Below are 26,002 nucleotides of genomic sequence, written 5' to 3' on the forward strand. Positions count from 1 at the left end.
TTGATATCAGTTTTATTTCAATCCTTGAATTTAAATAATAAATCTGTTTATTTTTAACAGCTGGAGTGTAGTAGAAGGGGACTAGTAACTTTTAAAATAAAACGTCAAGAGAAAAAAATAATAATTATAATAATAATAATATATATAAGGAATATTTATAAACCTGTATGTACTAAATACAATTAATAATTTTTATAAAGAAGATATAATATGAATACACCGGTTTGATTTAAGAAGATATTTATTGAAATAACTCCCAATGTTAGTTTATTTTTTGAATTTATTTATACGAAAATTTAATCTTTAAAAAGTGATTAGGATATTTTCTGAGTTTGGTTAACTGAAAATAAATACAGAAGAACCTTATAAATAAATTTTGTCCAACTTAAAGCACGTAAATATTTTAATTGGATATTTACAAAATATAACGCATAATTATAATATAATATATAAAATTAAGTATGTTATGTATACAAACAAAAAATTAGAAAAACAAATAGTTAACTACAATTTGCGTAAACATAGAAATGTATATGTTCAAACATTTTTTTAGAAGCTATAACTAAATACAACATGATCTTTTATTATTCAATAAAAATTCGATCTATATAATATTTTAGTTAAAAAATACTTATCAAAGACGAACAAATAAAAATATAACATTTGATAAGTAGTTTATTTATTATGGACTAAATTATGATTTATGTACTTACCTTATACTTTAACTAAAAATGTGTTGAACGTTTTAATTTAATTTATTTTAATATTACAATATTTTTATCTTAATAATTAATATGTTTATACACAAGTACAATTTACTCATATAGTTTTATATATTTTAACATTGGTAATTTATTGTAGTTTTTAACAGTAAACATATAATCTAATATTTTAATAGAATTTGAATTTATAAACTAATAAAATCTAAATTTTCTTATTAACTAATGTAATATCTAATGGTTAGATTTTGTAATTTTAACCATAGTTTTTCCAAGTTTACATTTAAGTTGATATTAATAATATTCATCATTAGATTTTGATATTATTAAATACAATATTTTACATTATGCGAATGGTATGGTTAAGTCACTTATATGATTCTTACTTCAGAATCATTCGCGATGATTTAACTTTTATAAATAAATACAAGCTTGATGATATTTCCATAGATGATACTACTAATTACATAAGCCATTATAGCAATGCAATCTCTATGTGCGTCATTTTTTTTTACCAAGTATATAGAATAGTTTTGTTGTTTTTGACTTTCAAATTGAATAAATGAAAGTAATAATATTTAGAACTTGTTGACAACCAAAGAATTTGTTTCAAAACTATTTTTAATTTAAAAAAGTTATTATTATAGTCTATTTCATTTGGAATTGCGATAGAGTTATTGTACGTATAATACTTCACGGTAACTCAGGAATCAAAAACGTCTTCAGGTCAGCGCTCTTTCGTCCGGTCTACACTGCTGCATTAACGGCTAAAATTAAAACATATATAAATATGCTTTTGTTTATTACATTCGACTATTTCACTAATTTTGAATACCATATGTAAATAATGTTGTTTATAAACATAATATGAAATTATCGAAATATTTTGTTGAATAATACATAAATATTTTATACCAAAAATCTAAACCGAATTGTTGTACTGGGTATTATTCAAATTAATGTAAACATTATTATTATTATTTTTCGTTTATCCAAAGAAATTTTTATCAGAAATCAGTTATTTTCTATGGACTAGAACTACTTATTTTATATTTATATGTATAAAATAGTTATAATTATTGTATCTGTTCAATATTTTTTTAAACGTTTGGCAGCAGATAATATTTGTACAAGTAAAAAGGCATTTGAACAATGTATAGTCCAAATAAGAGATTACGTAAGTTTTGCGGTCAAAAGGATATTTAAAAGGCTCGAAACATGAACAGTGAAATAGTTCAATGCTAAAAACATCTTGTAGATTAAAAACAATAACCCTGTATGGTCGCTTTAATTTATGTTAACATATTGGTATTATAATTCAGAATTGTAAAGAGGCTTAAACTCTACTCGAAAATGTTTAAATGTAGGGTGATTTACTGAGCATACTTATTCCTTTTTTCTTTTATAAACGAATTTATTCAAATTCTTAACTTTGTAATTTTCATGTGGGTACACTTAAAAGTCATATATTTGATTAGATTTTTTATACCATTTTGAGAGTATTTCGTACTGATATAAACTTCTATTGTTAAAATAATAAGTCGATAAATTATTTTGTTTTATTAAAATCAAAATACTATCAATTACTCTTCGATTCATTAATATTTTTGTACTAATAATGATCCTTAAAAATGGTTTTAAAAAACTATAAATTAGATGTAATAATTAACATTGTAATAACTAAAATCAGACGATTTTTACAAACTATAAAATGTGAATATATGAGTATTAACTATTTACAAAAAATGTTATTACACTAAAGTCCCATATATTTATTTAAATCCTTGTTAAATAATGGTTAATAGCTTGGAAAATACTTGATAGAATTTTAATATTTAAATACACAAATAAGTCCAGAAAAAAATTAAAAATTCATTTGTTAAATAAGCACCAGCATGGGTGGTATTTTGTATTATCACTGAACATCTTTGAACAAATGGTATAAAAATCAAGGGAATTGAAAATATGATACTTTATTACACCTCAGATTCCAAAAATCAATAATTAAATAAATGCATATTTAAGTTAAAGTGTGAGAGGAGCGGGGAATGAACATGCTCGATGAATCACCTGATCTGTATACATTATAATATGATCATAGTCGTCACCGTCATCGTCGTCGTTGGCGATGATAATCGGTGGCGTTAGATTGTGGGTGATGGGTGGTGCATATGAATGCTACGACGACGATGACGACGTTGACGACGACGACAGGTTAATTAAGGGGGTGGGACGACCATAAAAGAGCCGTCGCCCTAGACTTGGGTGACTTGCGTGGTGGTCGGGTTACCGTGCGACAGAGCTTGTGACTCAACCTTGGAGAACCAGGACGGCAAAAAAAGTAGGCTAAACGTGTTGCGGAACTGGCGACTCATCACGCAGTACAGTATGAAGTTGATGGCTGAATTAACCAGCGCCAGCATGTCCATTACTTCACCCATGTTCTGGTAGCAGTCCTGGAAGAAGCGCTTGCCGAGCAGCAGTGTGAGCAGGCCGAGTATGCCCTGTGGAAACTCGGTGATCAGGAACAACATGAGAACGGCTAACAGCATCCGGGTTGTCCTGTCCGTTTGCCGCTCTTTTTCGGCTGACTTGCGGCCACTGCCCGTCAGCTTTGCACGGCGGTGTTTGGCCTCGAGCAGCGCACATATCAACCGCAAGCTGAGTACCGTGAGTGCCACGCATGGTATGATTTTAATGACGACGCTGTACACCCAAAAATTGATGTCAGCCAGATACGTGGACGTAGCTAAGTCGCTAACGTTGACGTAATACAGCGTGACGTTGCGCAACGGTCCACCACCTCCATGGCTACCATTTCCACCGCCACCTCCACCACTACCTCCCCCACTTCCACTGCCTCCTCCACCGTTGCTATGGCCATTGTGGACGTCGGTGCTGTTATGGGCCCGCCGTAGCGCTGACTGTAGCGCCGCCGCCGGACGGTTGCCGTTTGCGTCCAATGTTTCTACCCGGGAGAACAAATTAAACGACAAGTAGCTGGGTATGCAGATGATAGGGCACACTACGTAACCCAATGCGATCGCTGACAGAGTGGTCTCCATCCGGCACCATATCCGGTTGAGCTGTGGATGTACCACAGCCACATACCTGCGAAAAACCGAATATTAACAGTGGTCAACATCAAGGACGAATGTAGAATAGGAGCATGAGTTACGTCTCGTAAAAGTGGGATACTAGAATTCGAGATGATCAAATTAAATTTTTTAACAAAATTAAATAGTCAAATTACTTTTAGATTAAAAAAAAAATTAATTTTTGGATTGTACTTGGCTAAAAAAGAAGTTTCAAGAAAATTGTTTGAAAAATGTAAACGCTTTTTAAACACTAATTTTCTTTTCGACTTACAGGTTTAGGACTGATAACGATTTTAATCATTGGCATGGTTACAAGTTAGTTTTTTTTTATAGCCCTAAACTAAATAAATACTTTTGTATGAATAACAATGAAATTCTGTAAAGCTATATGTTATATTAATCTAAACACTAAACTGTTGCTGTTATCAAAGTATTAATCGATTTACGTATTTTAGACTGTATCACAAAAAAAAACCCAAACAATAGCTATTTTTAGAATACATTTATTTTAGATAGCTTTTTATATATTATATTTAAAATATGGTTTCTTAAAATTTAATTAAATCATATTATATAATGTATAATAATATATGAATACATTTATCATAAAAATAATAATTATTATTATGCCAATGATTAAATTTTAAGTAAATTAATGTTTTTGAAAGCTTAAATTTATTTTATTTTTGAACATTTTTGTTAAACCATATTTTTTGTTCTGGTTTATTTGAATTTTACCTATTTTTAGCTCAAGTAAAATTCAACATTATTCCAAGAATTCTGTCTCAAAAGTCTAGGACGCAATTTATGTTTTAACATAGATATGTTTTAGTCTAGTTTTGAGCTATATGAACTTTTTTTTTCATAGCCTTGATAAACTTTTTATTAACATGTAAATAATTTTTTTATTATATCAATAACTGGTGAAGTTACATATAAGAGGAAAAATGTATATCATTTTATGTATAAAAAGAATAGATCTATACATAAATCATTGTAAATACAAGTCATCATTTGATCAGTGAAATATAATTTTTAAAACACTTTACTGAGAGAAATCAAGTGATAATAAATATAAAAAGCAGTAACCTAACCAAATCATATTATAGAAAGAAAATAGTGGTTTATAATTGTTTGTTAATCAAATCTACTTCAAAATGTAATGTTCGTATGTTTGTATATAATATAGACTTGAAAACTAAAATACGAAATCCTTGTTTGTTTTTTGTATATAAATGTTCAAACGAATAAATGAAGTAAAAATATCGATACCGAACTGTGAATGTAATAAGAACTTAATATTTTAGAGTTTGATTTTACAAATTTTACAATTAAAATAGTTTTTATGATCTAATTTCAATTATTGGACAACAATAATAATTATTGGACAAGGACAACAATAATAATTATTGAAATACAATAATTTCACGTTTTAGTATCTTTAGGTTATCTTAATAACTAATTAATAATATAATTACGTTACCATAACAACCAAAAAAAAAAAAAAAATGACCTCAAAATGTCATACAATGTTTTTTTTTTTTTAGTTTAGTTATTCGTATGGTTGTCTCTAGCAACCGGTACTTAATATAATTTACGTGACCACAGAAATATTGTTAATAGAATTTTTTCAAGTCATAACTTTTATACATATTTATAATTCATTGTTTTTTCCGTGTATTGGAGAAACTAAGTAGTACGGTACTCTTATTAACGTTTGCTAAAATACATAACTAAATTAATTTTTTTCCTAAACGAGGGTTGTTAAACAATTAACAATTAATAATAAAATTAATAACAAATTGTTTGTTGTATGTATAATAATTTTTGTGATGTAATAAAAAAGTAAATATATGTTGAATTTAATAAAATAATTAATCAGTATTATGGTCAGTAATATAGGAAATAAATATATAATATAGTTTAGTGATTAAATAAATTTAAATTGAAATATTTTAAGCTATTTTTTATTTACCATATATTTAATAATTTAATTACTATTATTCATAAAAATTTGATTTTTTATAGTAAATAAGTCTATAATAGTATAATAAGTATATACATGCAACATTTTATTCGACATCATAGTGTATTATAGATTTTATCTGATCGGGTAGCATAGTTCGTCAGAATACCATTCTAATACCTATTAAAAATCCATTAGCCAATTTTTTTTTTTTTTATATCCAGATAAAACCATTTCTGTGTTTTTATTTGATACTAACATAAATAAAATTCTAATAATTTGTCAGCTACTTATTCCCAGAGTGCCTGTATCATATACGATAGATGTAAATATTCAGTGGTTTCATATTTGTAATTATTTTTTAAAATATTCACAAATTTAATTATAGATCAATGAATAAGTTAATTTTATTCATTTTTAAATTTATTTCGTAGTGTTTTTTTTCTATTATGTGTGAAAATATATGATAATTTGACAATTAGGGGTACGCTATCGTAAGAGGTCAAGAAGTACATAAATGAAAAAATTCTGTAAAATACTATTATACTCAATCAAAAATGTGTTTTTCGAATGTGAAATAAAAATGATTGCGGTTAAAGTTTTCTTTTCTTTTGAAAATATTTTTTTTTCTTGCGAACTATCATTGGAAATCATGTCTTTTATAATATTTTCGTCTTATTTTTTTTCTCGTGTAATACAAAATCATAATAGTTCTAAAATCACAAAAACCTTTTTTCAAAATTATTTTTGAATAGTTTAACCTAACCTTGATTGAAATAATTATTTAAAAATGTTTTTGAAAAAAGGCTTATGTGATAATGTAATTACATGGTTTTGTGTTACATAGGAGAAAATGAGCCTGAGCAGGATATTTTCGCTTAAACTTTTTAATTACTGTGTCAAAAAATGGCTGTAAATATACAAATATATATTAACGTATTAACGTATTATCATACATTTAGCTATAAATGTTATTTTATAAATGTCATGATATTGTGAGTTATAGATACTTTAAATAGTTTAAACGATACAATATTTTCAATAAGGTTAAATGCGAAATCTTAAAATAGTTTTAACAATTACTAATATTTTTTAGCAGGCATTTAAATTATATAAAAAGAGTTACAATTAGTGAATAGCGTCTATGTAATTTTTAAATGCTTTTAGATATAATGTATATAGTTTAAAATTAATTTTTCTTTATTTAGGCTATAGGCTCATGCACTTAATATCTAAAACGTACGAGTGTTAATTCTTTATAGATTTATTGTTTTAAAAATGGTCCCAAATATTATAAAAAGTTTAACAGCAATTACACAAGACGTATAAGTGTTATATTTTTTTTTAAATATTTATTTCCATAGTCAGTTACGTTATGAAAAATAAATTTAAGTGGTAAAATATTTTATGACTTGAGTGACAGAATAAAGAAACCTTCCAGTGAAAGCACTTTGACAGTCAGTTAATTACAATCATAATTATAAAAATATATTTACAATGTTTGGGTATTAAATTTTAGATGAGTAGATCCCGACACCACCGTCTTTCTAATATTTTTTTGGGATTACCAGGAATGTTTGCTGAAGTAAAACTTTTTATTAAGGGATTTGCATGGATTTGTAGATTCATGTTAAATAATTTAAAGAAGAATTTTGCAATATATTGGATAGAGAAGATGGCAAGATTATTGTGTTGGGACTAGTTTGAAACATAAAAAGGGGCTTTGGTTATAGCATAAAGAGTTTTGGATTGAACATGTTGTATATGGTTTATGTTTGAGATCTTTGTAGAACCCTTGTATACCATACTTATATATTGGCTTAAAGAATAGTTGATATATTATAATTTTGTTGGAAAATTCATTTGGTTAGAAGTTAGGAGAGAGTGAAAAAGACGAAACCGATCATTTAGGAATAGGATACATAACCTTACCCCAGGTAAAAGGTTATTTAATGACGATGCTTAAATAGCGAATATTTTGTGCGGTTGATAATATTTGTTCATTGAGGATAATTGGTGGATATTTCTCTTCTTAAGGGTGAACGTACAGTGTATCGATTTGGTCTTGTTTATTTTTACACCCTTTTTCTTGTACCATTTTTTGAGAAGGTTAAGGTGCTCTTAAACGTGTAAGAAAGTAACGGTTGAGTTGAGATTGTTGGGTATTAGAGATTTATCAACGGTAAAGTCACCAACTAGACTAGTAGGCAGTGGGGGATAGGTTGGAAATAAAAAAAATGTTAAATAAAAGAGTAACGGTAACTGCATCTTGAAGGATCCCTGTATTGAATGGTTTTGATGCAGAAATTTTTATTATGTTTCGATTTAGATTGACTAGAATGGTGCGGCTATCTTATCTGTAGCCAAAATATCATCTAGTGGATAGTGCCTGAGGATGACAGATAAACAATGTTAATATTATCAGTATATTGTGTTCAGTAACTAGATGTTACACTTTATTCCGAGTTTTGATCATTTATTGTGGTCAATTGATTTGAAATGATAGTTTTAAGATATTTTAGAATTTTTAGCAAAATTTAGTTCAAGTTACACGTACTTAAATACGTCAAGAATTGCGTGTAACGTTTAAACTTTGTTTGGTAACGACGAAATGTATGTGCATACTAAAGGAGCGTTCGATATGAACTGTTCAATATGTTATGCAAATATTTCTTATATATACCATTATTCAATAAATATATTCTATAAGTAATTTTTTGACTTATAAAAAAAATACATAAAAATTTGGAATAGGTTATTCTACTTTTAAAAAATATATCTTATTTTTTTTAACCTAATCTATTTATCTTTTTTTCCAGATAAAATGAAACGTTGTTTTTTTTATTTTTGTATTTTTCATGTATGTTTTGAAGATATAACGGCTGTCGTATATTCACAAGAAATCTAAAAGCTTTCACATTTATGCACGCGACTTGAATTAAAAGATGTTTTCTTTTCTTTACCAGGGTTACGTGTTATATACTTGCATATGTACACTTATAGAAATAAGTATCTAATTGAATGTATGGTTGATACTTATATATTATACACATATGCAATATTACAATATACTTACATGTACTGTGAATTATTATCGTTTATATAAATTGGTACAAATATCATATATTAAGATTATTCATATATAACTACAATTTTCAAATGTAATACATACACATACCAAAAAAGTTATGTATGTAATCCGTAATATAAATTATGACGTAGATTTTAAGGTTAAGAATTTATGTCTATTAATTCATTAGATTATTTTAATAATTAATCTTTATTTATTTTAAAGGGTTTTCGAAATATATAATACTTTTTATTTAATTGAAGTGTAATAAAATGTTTATATCATAATATAAAAACATATATTTTTAAAGCGTATAAGGTGTTGGACACAAAAAATATATTAGGTTAAATTGTTTGGTTTGACATGTTATCGGATACATCTCACTTGATTCTTAATATCTTAATATGTTTTAAAACTCAATAGAGGACACGTACTTTATTTTGTACTTATCTGTGTTTACATATGAAGAAATATATCGATTGGATGTAATCAATAGACAACAGTCAATAATGATATAATAATAAAATACAACAACATCGTAAATTGAGTATTAAAAGCGTTCTATTGATATGTTTTATGATTAAAATTATATTTAATGATACAGTTACTTCGGATAATATTTTAATCAAAATAAGGATATTTTTATACAGAAAAGATTATCCAAGACTTAGAGAGACTGGGATTTTAATTTTTTTGTTAAATGAATAGCTCTACGCATTATATTAATATAAATTAGTAATTAATTAATTTATATTAATTAAACATTAGTTAGGTACCATCGAAAAATCTTGATATTTTTCTTTAACTGTTGTTATTGATAGTGAACATTTTATAATAGAACATATATCCAATCACTAACTAGTTTTTAATTGATTTATAGTTAATTATATTATTTTCTATTTAAATTTACAGAATAATTTAATCATAAAAATGTGATTTTTATTATTTATGTTTATATATTTTATTGTATTTGCAATACATAATGTCTTTATTTATTTAGTAGGTATACACATCATTTGAACCAAATTTATTATAAATAATTAATATACTTATAAAAAATAATTTTTTTGTATCTATTAATACAATAACTAATAGTACTATTATAATATATTATACAATATATGAATATAACGTAGTCTTAATTTTATTCATGAAATATTAATAATTAGCTGAACATAAACAAAAGTCTAATTATTAATATTAAAAAAATGTTGATTCAAAAAATTGTAATAATAATTAATTTTCACTTCATATTTTTTAAGTGTAAGAAGTAAGAACACTAATCAAACTTGGATGGTAAAATATTGATAATATATTTGTAAAAGTTTATTTATTTTTTTCATTGTAAAAAAAGCAATATTCTATTGGACTTTAGATCGACTTAAATGATAAAGAGGAACAATCAATGACTACTCGTTTAGTTAATTATGGCCTACATCGATTAAGCACTTAATTGTATCATCTTTAGTTGTATCACAATTTTCACGTATATGTTCCACCTTAAATGCAAACCCTTAAAAAATTACGATTGTCCGTTTGAATCCTAGATGAAATCAAAAAATTAATGAAATTGTCAGTGGAAAACTAAACCCTGTTGAAAAATAGTAATAGAATTCTCTAAACATAAATCCAAGTTAACTCTGACTTTTTTCCCTACGAAAAAAAAAATCGTATTTACTATTCATTTAGAATAGACGTATAATAAAAATAACTCTCGGAAAAACGATAAAAGAAATTCATTTATCATAGCATTTAAATAATTAAATTAACTATAGATATGAATTTAAATTTGAAGTTAATATAACTTGTAGATATATAAATATTCACGTGAAATTCGTAAATATAATACTTGTTATGCTTTTTATTTCATTTTATAATTAATACTTGACAGTAATCTGTATAGATATTAGATAAATTACATTTATTCATAAGTTATTTCAATTAAATTAAAATTTTGATTATGAATCACATAAATATTGCTTTGAAATATTTAAAAAATTACTTAAATTAGTTCTGAACTATTTTATTCCGAATTAGTTTTTCTAAGTAATTTTATGATAAATTAAAATTATTTTTTATTATTTAGTTATTTTAGAAAAAAGTAAAATTTTGATTTCAGTACCTAACATCAGTTAAAATAATGGCTATATAAGCTATAGGGCTTCAATTACATATCAGGAATTGTCTAGGCATATAGTGAGCATGCGTATGATTATTGTGTGATTAATAAAATCAATAATTTTTATTTATGAATTTCATTGACACAAGTAAGATATGTTTTGGCCAAATATTCAGTTATCCTTGAAATTCTGTTTTCATAAATTTATTTTTATATTTTAAATACACTCTACTATTCTAGTGTTAATACAATTTATTGTAAATATAAAGATTTATAGCTTTATATAAGAAATAATTATATTATTATTTTAGATGAAATTATAAATATTACCTATATCAACTAAAAATAAGTCATGTGAGTAATTGTTAAAATTGAGAAACATGGTTGATGAACTATAACCAAGACTTTAAAGTAAGTATCAATACTTGCCTAGAAAAAAAGTTAAATAATAAAAGTGTAGGTGTGTAATTGTATTTAAAAAGCTTATTGAATATAATATAATGATAATGATTGATTATTTAAATTAATAATACAATTTTAAACACTATTTCAGTTTGAGAATAGTTATAATTTATTTAAAAATTTTATTTTTAGTTTATATTTTTGAGATATACCAATCACACAATCCTGTAATACATAATCGTGTTTATTTATTTTTTATATTTATATACAAGAAGCTCGTTTAGAAAACGGTTTTATAGACTTTGCTATATTACATAATATATTTTGTGTCTTTAAATAAAATAGACAGTTTTTCCATATAATTGTATGTCTGTTTGCAACACTGTATAATATTATACAAAATTTAGTTAATTGACATAAAATCAGTGATTTCCCTAGATTAAATGGGTTATGCAATTTAAATGACTAGTAAGTCACAATTCAATATTTCAAAATTTTTTGGAAAACAATATTATATTTTATAAATAAAATAACAAGTTTTATAGAAAGAATATTGCCTTTTAAAATGTACTCATTTCGAAATGGAAAAATTCAAATGTCATTTTAAAAGAAACTGAAAATATGCAGCTATTTTAACAATAGCCGATATTTTATACCAGATTATAAAAATGTTGCATTTTATCCTATTTCTATGGTATAGTATTACAGTGTAAAAATAATTTGTCATCAACTTTAACAGAAATCGATACTATATAAATAATATATATATATATATTTTTTTTTTTTGTGTTGGATAAAATCTACAGTGAATATGATTTAATGGATTAAGTATGTAGTTAAATTTGTTGACAGTCGTATAATCTAGGACTATTTCGTCTTAAATACACACTTATTTGATAACCAACGAACTGCAAAGCAGTTATGTAATTTTCTTCTCAATATAATATATTTTGGTATCAAAAACGTATGAGACTGCAAAATTTGAAAACTGATATGATTAGATAAAAATCTATTAGTTTTGACTCAAAAAGTTATGTAAACGATTTAATGATAAGTCATATGGATGTTCTGGGGTTACAGTTCTTATATATTCAAAAAAGTTTCTGGTTATCTGATTTTCCGGAATTCAACATAAAGTCAGCATAAAGTGTACACCTATATATTTTATACTTAGTTTATTGTAGGTTAAATAGTATGTAGGTTTTAATTGGGTTTCAATTATTGTTTTTCAGCTTTGCAAGTTTTAAAGTTATATTGATATTAAAATCGGTAATTAAAAATGATAATAAGTTTCCACAGAGTAAGCTTCCTACAACGTTTTGAATTCAGCGAATACTACACTCTCAGGGTACATTGTTAGTATTTTCCGAAATAAGTGAACTTTATCTCTTTGGTGTTTTACAATTTCTGTGTAGAGTGTGTGAAAACTTTAATTGAGCTATATAAACTGTACTGCAATAGTTACAACTATATTTACAGGAGCGGGAGGACAATCGCTCTGCATGAAAATTGTTTGATTCAAAAGTATATTGCTGCCAACAACTAACATGCGTCGTCTATTGTCATTTTTTAATTATAATTTATGATATTTTTTTTTATCCTATCGCAATTTTATGTGATAATAAATATTATTTTGTTGAGTAAATTCATCATGGTTTGATCTCTAGTTAAATATTATTGATATTTTATTATAATCTTATATAATACTATATAATTATTTTATATAAATTAAAATCTGTAGTGTGGTTAACATATAGACAAGTTTTGCTATTGTATCGCTTAATAAAAATTATTTGAATATTTAAATTAATTTTATTAATCTATAATTTATTACTACGTATAATTAATATTTTGTAATTTAACATTTAAATCTTTTTTTTTTTTTTTTGTTGTTGTCAATTTTTTATCAAATAGATAAACTTAACCAAGTGAATTATTATAATATTATATTCAAATCTTATTTTTTAGATGTTTTGTAGCTTATATATATTAATTGATTGTTGTATTTATTTTATTATATTTATTGTTTTTGACTTTAATTGATACAATCACATAATTTTTCAATATTATAAAAATAATATCGTATTTGAAACGTTATGGCAAAAAAATAAAAATTGGTAAGGTTGTAAAGTTTAAAAAAAAAAATACCCATAGAAACAAATTCAAAAATACATTCGTTACTTATAAAGTTCCTAAATTAGACAAATATTTTCTGCTAAGTATACCTAATGATTTGATATGTATTTCTCCAATATTAAGTGCTTGTAAGTCATTATTAATTTTTTATATTCAAATATAGTTGTAGTGACTTATTTTGTTAAAGAGGTGATATCAAAATTACCTGGGTTGTTAAAACTGTAAATACGTCTCTCACAACTATCAAAATCATATTAGACTCTTTAACCCAAAAAATTTATAATAATGGTAATATTATAATATTGATATTTCGTTACCTCGAGTGAAATAATCATCTTAAATAGTTTTCTTATTCAATAATAGATGATTAAAATAAATCGATATGTTGAACTTTATTTTTATTGTCTTTAACTTTTGAGATGTCAAAAGTTTACTCTTAATTTACTGTGTGCATCACTTATAATATCAAGTACTTCAATATATTTTTTAAAAATATTTTGAATATATATATATATATACATACATCGCATATAAAAAGTCTTACACTGTTTTCGTATAATACACACTCACTATATACGAGTAAATACTGTTTTAATAACCTTCTTTTAACTTTAAAACTTACCTAATTATTCAAATACTTTAAGATAATTAAAAATTTAATTTTTAAAATATTTATGAATATATCACTTAAACTAGTAATTTTATATTTTGAGGAAATTAATCAAACGCATTATGAGTTCTATAATAGTTTTATCTCAACCAGTAATAATATTAATACAATTATCACGTTTAAAAATATTAAATTAAAAAAAGTAATTGGTGGACATTAAAATTTTAAATGTATTACGGTGCTATACAATATTATTTAGGGTAATAGTTTAAGATTATCAATAATTGATACGTTTGCATTAAGTTTTCTTATAAGGTGTTATTATAAGCGATCAAAAATCAATTTTTATAGCTTAAAAACCCGACGCAAGTTTTATGTTTAAACACGTCAAATTGTTTAATTGTCTTTAGTCATAATAAGAAAAACGACATCATAAAGGTATATATCGCACATTAAAAAGGTAGAAATAGTCAAATCATATTTAACCAACAAAATTTCTTCTGATGAAGGGAACGTTACCATCCCCTTTTCTATGATCTTTGTTATTAGAAATTGAATAGTGAAAAATGTGTTTTAAAAAAAAGTTATTTTTCATCAGTCATAATTAAAGGTGTTATAGTCTGCCTTAATCAATTTTGATTTGTTGGCATCTAGTAATTCTTATAATGCAATGAAAATCATACTTTTCAGTATGGACTTAATCATTTATATTTCTAACCGAGAAGTTATCATACAAAAAAAAGTGTATTATTAAGGTACGGAATTAAATACTCTAAAAATTCCGTAATTTTTTTTTTTTTTTTTTTTTTAAGTGTAATGTACAGTTATAATCTGTATCATTTTTGATACGATATCATTATAGGTTACAGTAACAGATATGACATTATTATAAATATTTTCAATAAAAAGAGCTACTTGATGGAACTTCTTAATGTATTACTTTTTTTTTTTATTGTTATTAAAACGTATAATAGATCACGATATTACTTGTATATCGTGGTGTTACTCGTAGTATCGTAGTAGAAACCAAATTTTTTATTACAACTATTATATTAGTTGAAAAAAAAACACATCATTCAAGTCGTTTAACTTGTAAGTAATTTTAATAATTGATAAATAAACAAAATAATAGATAAATGAACAAATTAACCAAAACTCTAAATTAAATATCAATACTCGTATGCTTAAGAGTTAAATAATACTAATATATATTTTTTTATTTTTAATAGAATATAGTTTATAGTTAATTGTTATCACAATTTTTTCATCTTATATAATAAACAAAAATAAATAATAAAAACTAAAATTTTAAAAATTCAAAATAAATTATAGAGTAAATAAAAAGTTCTTATTGATGGATAAAATCAAATTTTGTACTTGGAAAGCATTGTTTTAAAACATTTAGTAGAAAATAGCATAATAATTTTGAAATATGTACTTTGGTTATATTGTATTATGAACAAGGGTGCGCTACACTTACCTCCATACGGCTAGGGTGACCGTCAGCCATATAGATATGGTATGAAAAGCTTGCGAAAAATCCGAATGAAGTAAAACGAACAGGGACCAATTGTAGGAGAAGCGGTCGGCGCGTGGATAGTTGGTCGGTCTGAGGTACATGTGGTAAGCAAATGGCACGTACTCGACCATGACTAGCAGATCGGCCACGGCCAGCCCGGTAAGAATGGCGTTGGTGGGCGAGACCATTTCTTTGCGCGTCAGCACGGCGATGTTAAGCACATTCGCAACCGAACCGAATGCGCAAACCAGCAGGCTAGCATAACCGTGGTAGTGGACATATACATCGTGCAAGTCGACAAGCAGGTCACCGCAGTAAGGCGATATGTGCGCTGCACCGCCACCGGCTCCGGAAGTTTCGTTACCGCGTTCCATCCGTGAGCGTGAGTTTCACCTGAAGGAAGAAGGAAATTTAAAATTCACAAACAAATTATCATCATGCAGAAACGGTTTGATATAAAATATTTACAACTATTAATTAGCTTATAAACAATATTCTTGTACAATTTTTAAAAATTATTAAAAAAATATTTTAAATATTGTTATTTGAACATATTATTTAGGAATGTGTTTTACTATAATTAATATCAGCGCTCACGCTGGAAAAGCAGAAGTGACAGCTGTCTCCACTGCAAGATTCCCTCTCCCCCATAGATCTTCTATTAAAATGTTTAATATTTTTAAGTGTATATTATCAAAATGCACTCAAAATACAAAAAAATAAATAAATACTATTATTTCACGTCTATTTTTTTTATTTTTTTTTAATGATAAGAAAGTGTTTTGCTAAGTTCTAGTTTGTTCATTGACAACACCGATTGCAGTACATACAGTATTAAATACGTCACACAAAAGTTAAAATATTAAAATTATGTTTTCTTATTTTATCGATATTTAAAAACATTATCAGTGTTATTGTGGTATTTTAGATTTATAGTTGGGTATTAAATTTATTGTTTTACGATAACGTGTGTTTTTATTTTTTAATTTTGTGACACTTTTTACAGTAGAAAAGTATCAGATCATTAACTGACAGATTTTAGAGATATTAATTATAGTTGTTTCAACTAAAATCACTGTGTACTTCAGATATTATAAATTGTCATAAAAAAATAAAGAGACGAATACATTAACGTTGTATTGAAATTCGATCGGTAATCATCATTAAAAAAAAACCAAAGCGTACAACGACATATTATATGATAGGCTCTTACTTTCTTTATGCATTAAAAAAATATACTTAATGACGAGATATACTAAGTATCTATACTGTACAGCAGAGCGGTTTCCTTTTTTTTTTTATGTTTAATTTAACCGTATAGTCATAAAATGAATATGCATAGTACTCCAGTATGGTTTAACATAATCATATCCATAATTTCGTGTGAGGATTAATTTCAAAGAATGTAGCCTCACCTCAATGCCGTAGTTGGAAATACATTTGGGGGAAAGGTTTAAATTCTTAGACCCTCAGCTATAGCTTACCACTATCAACCAAATAAGAGCACTTGAGTATGCTTAAAATAATATACATAATAATAGTTTAAATTATGAAAATACCACTACAGCTTCAAATGAACTAGTTTAATTCACACTAGTAATATACGAATAATATGTGATAAACAATTGTTAATGTTTATAATGTATATTCTTGGAACTAATTTTTAGTACTTTAATAAAAATTATAAAATTATATAAAACCAGTAAATCAAAGTATTTGCATAGCTTGCAGGTCAAATATGCTAAGCAAATGTATATATATATTTATATTATTATTATGCATTTTATCTGTAGGAAATCGTTAGCGAAGTGCGGTAAAATCCGAAAAAAGTTTTGATACACCTTAATATTAATTATATGTACATAGAGTATTTTATTCGTGGTTGGGATTAGTAATCGGAAACCACCGCACTTGTCATGCAAGCACGTTCCGTATAGTCAATAGGATAAGACACCCCTTTTTGTCACCGCAATCATAATATATGTCGTCACTGTGGCTGATAATGTTCTACCATTTTTAGTTGGCGCCAAAATCGTCGAATTATTTTTCAGTTTGGCCCCATACTTATGTTATATTTTATTATTTGTAATACGTATTGTTGAATGGTGCGCACGATGGCAGACTACGATACGTTAAATATAATATTATGACGCGTTCACATTTCCTTGTATATTAATTTTCGAACGGAAAAACCACAAAAACTCTTCTCGTAGAATATTACAATATATTAAACCACGCAATGTGGGTTGTTAATTAATGTATACATGGTGAAAGAATTATGATTCTAAGAAGAAAATTCATCTTAATAGTATCGTTTATTAGACACTACGTGAAAACATACTATTATTATATCGACTAAAATACCTATCTAAAATTCGGCTAGTCTGTGTATTAGATTTCATGTTATAAGAGGTGAGAAGAAGAGAGAATAAGATTAGTTTAATCACGAGTATTAATTTATATTTTACAATCGATTACAAACATTTAAATCTAATGAGTATAATATGATAACGACATTATACACCAATAAAAATATAAGATAAAATAAATAAATATAAATAGATAAATATATACATATTTATAAAACAAGATATTTATATTATTGATACATATTTGCTTTTTTTTATTACTTTTAGCCTACTTTTGATCTTAGTTATGTTTAAATAATATAGTCCGGTAGTTTTAGATTTTTAGCAAAATGTGTATTGGCCATTTTTAAATAATTTTCTATAACTATAAGCTTAAGTATTATAACATGACTATGGTACATAATATAATGTAGTATATGCATAGCTCACTATGCGATTTAAATATTTAATACACAATAACAATCGGAATTCCAATTGCTATTCTTTTTTTTATTTTTGATATTTTGATAAGAACTTATCGATTTATATGATTTTTTAATAACACAGTTGGTAAAACGGTTATAATTTTCAGTTCTTATTCCGTGGTTATAATTTATGTAAACGACAACATTGTATCATGTAAAAATGGTATTTTTATTATTGTTTGTTTTGTACGATATAATATGATTTAATTATCATATTGTTTTTTTCTCGGTAGTTAATCAATCATTAAACAAGCAATAGCAAAAACGTACTTGAAAAGTAAAAAGCATATTGAATCTAACTACAAATACGACGAAAATAAGTTTTAAAAAGTGCTTAGGCGCTTAAGTTTTTTTTTCATTTGTTTGTTCAAAGAATGCGTTTTTATAAAAAATATGCCCGAATGTCTGCTTCTCCATCAAATAACTCACTGGACGAATAAAAGCTGGAATTTGACTATTTACGCTGACAACAATTAAAATTCACATCAGGATATCGGATTGAGCAATGTAAAAATCGTTAATAGTCAGAGCTCAGCATCGTTTCAAAGTTCAAAGAATTGAAACCATACTCTTAAATAAAGACTGGCATGTTAAAAAAAAAAAGTTTTTAGGAACTGTAGCTATCCGAAGCACCATAGCATCAATTATAGACATACTACATCACACAAACGAGGTCCGTAAAAGCATGCGCTACGATTCGAAGAGTATTATAATATAAGAGCATGATGATTCAAAGCAAAAACGTTATATTATATATATATATATATATATATATATATATATATATATATATATTATGCGTTAATGCTGTTTGCAGAACGGAAAAGGAACTATTTTTGTCGTTTGCAAGTTAATTAATAATAAGAGCTTATAACAAAAAAAAAAAAAGTAAAAAAATTCAACCAATTCGGTAATTTACCTCTATATAAATATAATGTGAATACCACGAATGCTGTGTTTTCTCTTCACAGTCAGAATCTTATCCAACGGCAAAAAAATAAAAATGGTATCCAAGAAACATCTTAACGAATTTCATAAGTATCGTGATATCTTTAATATTTGATGTAACAGTAAATAAATATTGAACCACGATACTATCAGACATCACACACACTATGACAGCGTCGATATTTCAAGGGATAAAAAATAGTGCTCAAACAAAACATAAATTCAATGTTGTGTATTATATCTATGTAAATAATAAAAACCTATTAATTTATCCATTTAAATAAAATGGTTATCCAAAATAAATTATCTGTATAGTTTTTATTGTGACTTAATTTTTCAATTTTATCTCTATATACCTAATATATTTATTTCTTTTTTAAGAAGGCGTTAATTTTTCTTAGCTTAAATAGATTAATAATTTGATTTGATTTGATGTTTTTTTGTTTATTTTACGTATATTTAATACATATTGTATCTTATTATAGTTATTTTCTAGTACCTATATTGTTTATTTTCTTTAAAAAGTTTAAAAAAAAATGTAAAATGAAAAATTCAGATTAAGAATCTTATTTAAAACATATGCATTTACAAGTGTAAACATTTAAATTTATATACTTACCTATATACACATACACACACACATATATATATATATACATTTTATTATTTATTTTTTAATTGTTATCTAGATAAATATTTTAAACGTTATCTATTATAAATTTTAATGAACTTTGTTTCATTCCATTTAGATAATTCTTTTGTTATCTTTCTATAACATTGAAAAATTGAATACTATGATAATATTTTTATTCGTATGGCTTCTGTCATAATTATTATTTTAACAAATGTATGAATGATGATGTTTTTATGTTTCTATACAGAATAACAATGGTATCTCAGCAAAGAAATATTAGCAAAATACAATGTTGATGGATTCATATTTTTTTTCAATTACTTCTGAGACTTCATTTTTCTTCTTTTTTTTTTTTTTTGTTAATCATAAATGTAATCTCAAGATAGCGAGTTTTAGAATAAGAATTTCATCGTTGTTTAAATCATGATTTTTTTTTCTTAAGTAAAAAGCAATAAGTAGAAAAAAAATAGTTTCATCAGAAAACTTTATGGGTATTATGCATCTAAAATTATTTGTATTTTGAATGATTGGACGGTAAGTAAATTATTTATTTTATAAGCAGTACTATATGATACATTAAATTTACGTTTTTAAATGCCAGTTATTAGCATGAGATTACAATAATATTATATAATATTACATTTTATACTGAGCATTGGCATAAATGGTTTTTTAGTTGTGTATTATTTTGAATACATAAACTTTATAGTAATAACAAATGATTGATCATAAGTATTTCGAATGGTAGAACAATATATATGTATGTATATTGTATATGTATATATTAATTGCTACAAGGTAATCAATTCAATGTAGAATAATTTTTAATAACTATGTAATATAAATATTATTATTATTATAATAAATAAATATATATATATATATATATTATTAATATTATTATTATTCTAAATCTTGATTAGAAAATATTTCGGAAATATTAAGATGAAAAATTTGTTAAATGATGAAATCAAATAATATAAAATTATATAAATTAAACTTCTTATTTTAAAATTCTGATTAAGTTTTTTAGTTCTAACTTAAAATAGATAATAGAAACATCTAGTTAGAATTTTAGATTTCGATTTTAATGAACAAGGTTTATTAAAAGTTTTAATAATAAATTATAAAAAATGAATATTCAATGGGAGCTATAAAAGATTTTATCTATTCATGCCATTATCAAACTTGACAATTAAAACTCATACTTGACATTTAAATAATTATTGTTCATTAAATTTCACATAACATTATTATATTGAGCATTTTTTTTTCAATTTTGTATTTAAATTGGACTAGACAAAATGGTAGATATTATTATGCAAGACATTGATTTTATCAAAATTAATAGATTAATTAATATACAATAATTTTAATTTATTCTTTATAGGCACCTAAATTATACATAATAATAATATGATTGTACATTTTATAAAATGTGGGTTTTATTAGTTGACAGTTTTAATTTATGCAGTTCATACTATTGCTATATTTGTGAATAGAATTAATTGTACACATGACATGTTTACTAACGTTCAAGACCAAAAATACACGACCTTTATACAAAAACACGGAAATATACCTAAAGGAAATGTATTATTGCTTTAAAGGAAATAATTATTATACCCACTGTATAATAAAATGACAAATCAAATAACTAAAATAATAACTGTAATGTAAATACATTTTGTAATTAAACTTAATAGATAACAGCGATGTTTTGTATTATACTCAAAGTTATGCTATCAAAACTGTGAAAATAAAACTTGTTTGTATGCCATGATTTATTTGGTGCTTTGAGTTGCTTATATTTTAGAACTATATTTAGGTAGTATTATGTAAATTGTATATTTATAGAAAAAGGTGAATCCATTTTGCTTACTAATCAAGAGAAACATTTTTCATTAACAGACTCTCGACCAGTAAAGATTTATTTATTGAATCAATGGCAAGTGAATAATTGTTGGTGACGTTTGTTAGCGTGCACATTTTGGAGAATACCGATTATTAAATGCTATGTAAAATAATTAATGAAGCATTTTACATATTTCAAACATCGTCCTCTTTAATACTCATATCATAAGCATAACTTTCGTAAACTATTCGCGATAATAAATTTACTTTCATAGACTTAGAAAATTAAAGATGGTAGAGTTTGGATGGTATTTTCCTCTCATATTGGACTTTCTACTCAAAAAAAAAGAAAAAGAAAAAATGGTGTTAATGAAATAATTTAATCAGGCCTTAAGTTTTTATAAAAATACTAGAAATATTATAAGCTTTTCTTCGTTATGTTCACTCATTTGTGTACAATTAATTAATTTGATTATCAATATTAATATTGATTAATCGTTTATATGCATTAAGTATTGATTTTTAATATACTCATGCAATTGTAACTATGGTTTATTTTTATTGATTTAAAAATACTTATGTAATAAATTAATCAATAGATCTAGGCATGAAATTAGAAAAGTGGAAAAAGAACTGAAAAAGAAATTAAAATATGGAAATAATTCAATCTAAAATAAAAAATAATTGTATTATTTACTTATGTATCAATTATAATTATTAATTACCATGGAAACTATTACAGTACCTATCACTAAAAAATATTCCGATTATTAATATTATATACACTATTATTGTCTAATTTTTGATAATCTTGTATTACTATACCATATTTTCTTCTATAGCTTAAAGAAACCTGAGAAATATTTAATGCATTCTAAGAGTATATCTTTTCTAACTATACAACGTTCAATAAATAAAATAATACAAATAATTAAAAAAAAAAAAAAAGAAGATGATTGCATACTTAATGTTTATGACAACAAATACACTCATGTCGGTACCATCGGGCAAAAGTCTCATTTTATAAAATTACACCAATATTTTTGGTGTCATAAAATCCGAACCTTTGCTACCCCAAAATAAATCTTTGAATACCCTCTAAACTCTTAGTTTCAAAACACCTAGAATTCAAATTGTAATATCACATAATGGAAAGGTATGATTTACATAAATTGGACAAGATTTTATATTGCCTGGCTAACGGCATTTAACTATATGTTTCATGTTAACACCACGAGTCTTCGGAGAGAATTGACAGTTCAGCAAAAGTAATTCAACATATGAAAAATACAGAGTATACTTTTGAACTTTTAAGTAGGTATATGAAAGGAAATGAATAAATAATTTTTTTCAATAAAATAAATATATTCAAAACTAATTATTGATTAATCTATAGTTATTAAATTCCTTAAATATGAAGATAATTACTATCACTTCTGTTTTTGCTGTTTCAAATCATTAATGGTATTAAGATTAATACAATAAATCATGTTAAATTTTAAATAAAATCTAAATATTTTATTCTATTTATCATTGGCTTACTTTAAGTTGTAAAGTGTTTAATGTTTACTAAACATTGTGTAGTTAAAATTTGTTTTTTGAATCAAATGCCCCCTCTTTAGGATATAGAGATGTCAAATTGCGTTAGAGTGCAATTTAGAATTTCACATTTCAATTGAAAATCAAAAGTATTTATTTATTTATTTTTTTTTTTTTGGTTTAAACTTAATCAATTCAACTGTTTCAAAATATTCTAAAAGTTAATTTAAAATTTACTTAATATTTTTTTGTAAAAAGTTCACTGTTTAAATATTTTTAAAAAAGTTGAATAAAATAATCTAAATATGCGTACGTATGATAATGCATACAGTATTTTGACGTTTAAAATAAGTATTTCGATTTTAAAACGTGTTAAAAAATCTTTACCTTTTACTTTGTCATTACATTGGTTTTTATAGCAACAATATACGAATAAATTGGTTCGAATAAAAAATAATACAATAATAATTTTTTTAAAGTTTGACGAAGCGTTAACTACCACTACTGCTTGTGTTTTATAAAAAAAGTTGTGTGAAAATTAATAATTAAAAAAAAAAAAAAAAAAAAAATCATGGTGAATTAGTGTTAAATGTTGATGAATACAAATTGAAATTAAACGATTTAAAAATGGTGTAATCTAAAAATATTAATAAAAAATTGGAATTACATGAATAACGAAAAATGCTCTAATGAATAAAAAATTTATGTGTAAATTATTATTTTTAATACGTATTCGTTAACAAACGAACACATATATTATGTCGGAATTAATTATATTTTCATATTCCCTAAGCGTCGGGTTTCGAGACACTGTAAACGGCTTGTCTTAAACGAAAGTGTCTAGCGATAATTACTACGCAGGGACACAATGGCCACCAGAAATGGTGATAAATTACTTTTATAAAAGTACTACAGAAGTGGTCTACCAAAATCTGAGGTGTTTACGGCATTCAGCATTTCGCATATATATCATTGCGAGTTTTTCACGTACTACGACACCTTCTGTCTAAGCGACGAATTATTTTCCATACGCGATTTAGTCAGCTATTGTCTTATTATATTTTAAGTTGATGTATCACAGCACCGTTGACAAATTTATAATATGATTATATATGTATGTTATGTTATAGTTCTGCATTGTCTCAAAGAGTTGACAATTTAATTATGGAACCAAAAACCTAAGAAATAACTTTAAAACCTAAAAACCTACCGAATAACTTAAAACCAAATCATAATTGAATGACTTTTGTCGTTTTTTTCCGAGTCAAACAGTTTATCAATTCAAAAATAATGAAAATTATCCGAAATAATAAGTGAAATTAATTTCTGTATCATAATAATTTTATTATTAATATTATACACAGTAATCGATTGGTGGTTATAGCTAAATCTTAGATTGTGCGATTAGATTAGGCTCAATTATTAAACGTTTATTAATAAACGGTGGACATTTGGTGGAATATTTATATATTTACACATATAAAATAGAGCCTCGATAGCCTGGGATCTCGATAATCTGGTGAACGCGGTAATCTGGACAGCATAAGTCTGTTTGTTCGTAAATACATTTGTAGTTTGTTCGGAATTAAAAGTCTTATTCAGAAAAAAAATTACTGAATACTATACTTAAGTTTTATTATTATAAACATTTTTTTTTTTATATAATTTATAATGTTAAAGTCATTTATTATTTTTGTGATTTTAAGTGCAATAAATTCAAAGGTGGTGAAATTAAAATTAAAAATTTTAGTTATTTGAGTATCTAAGTAATTTTGAAAACACTCCGGTAATCCAGACGACGCTTGGTTTAAATTCGTCCGAATTATCAAGGCTGTTTTGTATATATATATATATATATATACATTAAGGGGCTTCATTATTTCTATATTTGTCGTTAAATATTTACAAAACTTTGAGGAACCTCTGATCTGCAGCTCACTCTCACTCATCCCTAATGAAAACACCTTGGGCTAAATGGTGTCACCACTCCGGTTGAAGTTCACGTTTCAATGTATCTCGATTTTATTCTATTTTACACAATTCAGCGACAATAATTGTGAAACGAATTAGAACCAGAGCTGATGGATGACAGTGTTCAAAATTTTGTACGACATCGTTATTCCTATTATTATTATAATTTATTGTATTTCATGCGATACCGAAGTGACAATAACATCATATGTGCGAGTATATTACGTGTGAAAATATGCACCCTGTACAGATGCACGCGTACAGAGTACAGAAGGGTCAAAAGGACAACATTAAACAATAAGGATGTCACGTTTATTTCCACTGGTCATGATAGACAACATGTAAATCGAGGTGCATTGATGCGCGTCATATCGACGTTACACGTAGCGTACGTTTTGTATCGCTGGCTGGTTGTTACCAAATGTACACGAATATTTCGTCAAACAAATATATATATATAGTTTGGAATGACGTTGATCCTACTGTATTATAAGGTTTAATTATGATGATTACAATATTTGTGAACAAGCTAAACCGTATGCAGATCAGTTAAAAATAAAAACAGTTAAAATGCCAGCATACAA

At 25.4% G+C, this 26,002-nt stretch overlaps 1 protein-coding gene across 3 annotated transcripts in view; it reads right to left on the bottom strand.

The window, feature by feature from the left end:
- Positions 1-995: 995 nt before the first annotated feature.
- The window catches only part of LOC112599104 (sex peptide receptor-like), a 103,232-nt gene continuing 78,225 nt past the window's right edge, over positions 996-26,002 (bottom strand). For 2 of the 3 annotated variants that reach the window (XM_025345849.1, XM_025345848.1), the window contains exons 3-4: positions 15,601-16,032; positions 2,489-3,830 (exon numbers count right to left, since the gene is read on the bottom strand). In XM_025345849.1, the coding sequence (XP_025201634.1) occupies positions 2,975-3,830; positions 15,601-16,013 (1,269 nt within the window). In that variant the 5' untranslated portion in view covers positions 16,014-16,032 and the 3' untranslated portion in view covers positions 2,489-2,974. Of the gene's footprint in view, positions 1,487-2,488; positions 3,831-15,600; positions 16,033-26,002 lie in introns of those variants that run through there. The other variant, XM_025345850.1, reaches the window with a different exon arrangement.

The sequence above is a fragment of the Melanaphis sacchari genome, unplaced genomic scaffold (genome assembly GCF_002803265.2).
Source record: "Melanaphis sacchari strain LSU unplaced genomic scaffold, SCAv2.0 Contig4_pilon_pilon, whole genome shotgun sequence".
NCBI classification, from domain to species: Eukaryota; Metazoa; Arthropoda; class Insecta; order Hemiptera; family Aphididae; genus Melanaphis; species Melanaphis sacchari.